General features: G+C 47.5%; 1 protein-coding gene across 1 annotated transcript; it reads left to right on the top strand.

Annotated features, from left to right (window-relative positions):
* The first annotated feature begins 394 nt into the window (after positions 1-394).
* LOC139458772 (uncharacterized) lies at positions 395-802 on the top strand. Its single transcript, XM_071240187.1, has one exon. The coding sequence runs from the start codon at positions 395-397 to the stop codon at positions 800-802; it is 408 nt and encodes a 135-aa protein (XP_071096288.1).
* Positions 803-1213: the final 411 nt, after the last annotated feature.

Genomic DNA, 1213 nt, shown 5'->3' with positions numbered 1-1213 from the left:
CATTAGAACAAATCTCAGGCAGACCATTGGCAGATATGAACAACGGCCCACGTCATCGGGCTATACGATACCAGCCCGACCTTCAAAGTAGGTTGGGGTCATGGGTGGCCCAGTGGTCTCTAAACGCCACAATTTGCTCGGCAGAGTTGCGTCCCTTAGGCCTGTCAGAAACCTGTGATCCTTGGTTCGATTCCCAGTTTCACCATGATTGTGTGTCGACAAGATGGAAAGTCAAAACTGTGCACAGCCGTTTGTGATTCCCTAGACCAGTGACCCAGCCTTGCTCCGTATTTTCGAAAAACATCATGAAAATAATTGTATTCTATATTCCTAACTTTTCCCCTCGATACCTCCACCCGGAATAATGAAATCTCGCTTCTTCTCGTTCCAGACGATGTCGGACACCTCCTCCGAGACAAGCGGCGATGCGGGAGGTAGCAAACAGATAGATCTATCTCATGTCGCATGTTCCTTCATGTTCAAGAGCATCTCCAGACCAACAACTGCCTCATCCATCCGGGCAAAACTCTGGTCACGTGAGCGTCAAGCGTATGAGGAGGAATATCATCGCAACATGCAGCAGTTCCGGAACAGGCCGTACATGAAATACGAGTACCCGGAAATAGGACGCCATTATCCGGGTACTTGGCGGACGGCCGGTCCGGCGGAGTTAGACGGCATTGTGGCGCGGCTTACCAAGAAAACAGCGGCCAGCGTCGCGCGTGAGCATGATATTAAGTCGCAGCATTCGTATGTGCTGAAGAAGAGGGGGAAATCGACTCGAGTGAAAATGGACAAATAGTGAGACCTAGTTTAACTTTCACTGATGACGTTTGAAAATGGACGCCCTGTTACGGAACAGTGACGGATTTCTTTTCATGTGACGGATATCACTTTTGAGAATATCCATGGGTTTTTTAAATCGGTGGCGGGTATTAAAAGCTCTGGTTTGTGATGTCATTATCAAAATGACTTTTTGTTGTAGGCTTAATCCACCCTTGGGTGAGTGTGAGAGTGAGTTGGGTTAAACGCCGCCTTGAACAGTGTTCCAGTTAAATCACGGTGCGTCAGCTTGATGTGGGAGGAAAGCCGGAAGTGACACAGGTGTTCGTTTACCACTTCGGTGAAATCCACGAGTAAAATACACCCTTTGACCCCTGCGATACTGTCATTAGTTATACAAGAATATACACATATATATTTGTAATTACTC

This window comes from Haliotis cracherodii, unplaced genomic scaffold (genome assembly GCF_022045235.1).
Source record: "Haliotis cracherodii isolate W230 unplaced genomic scaffold, xgHalCrac1.p SCAF_13, whole genome shotgun sequence".
In the NCBI taxonomy this organism is placed as follows: domain Eukaryota; kingdom Metazoa; phylum Mollusca; class Gastropoda; order Lepetellida; family Haliotidae; genus Haliotis; species Haliotis cracherodii.
The sequence above is the reverse complement of the archived record's forward strand: the minus strand, read 5'-3'. Positions and strand labels throughout refer to the sequence as shown.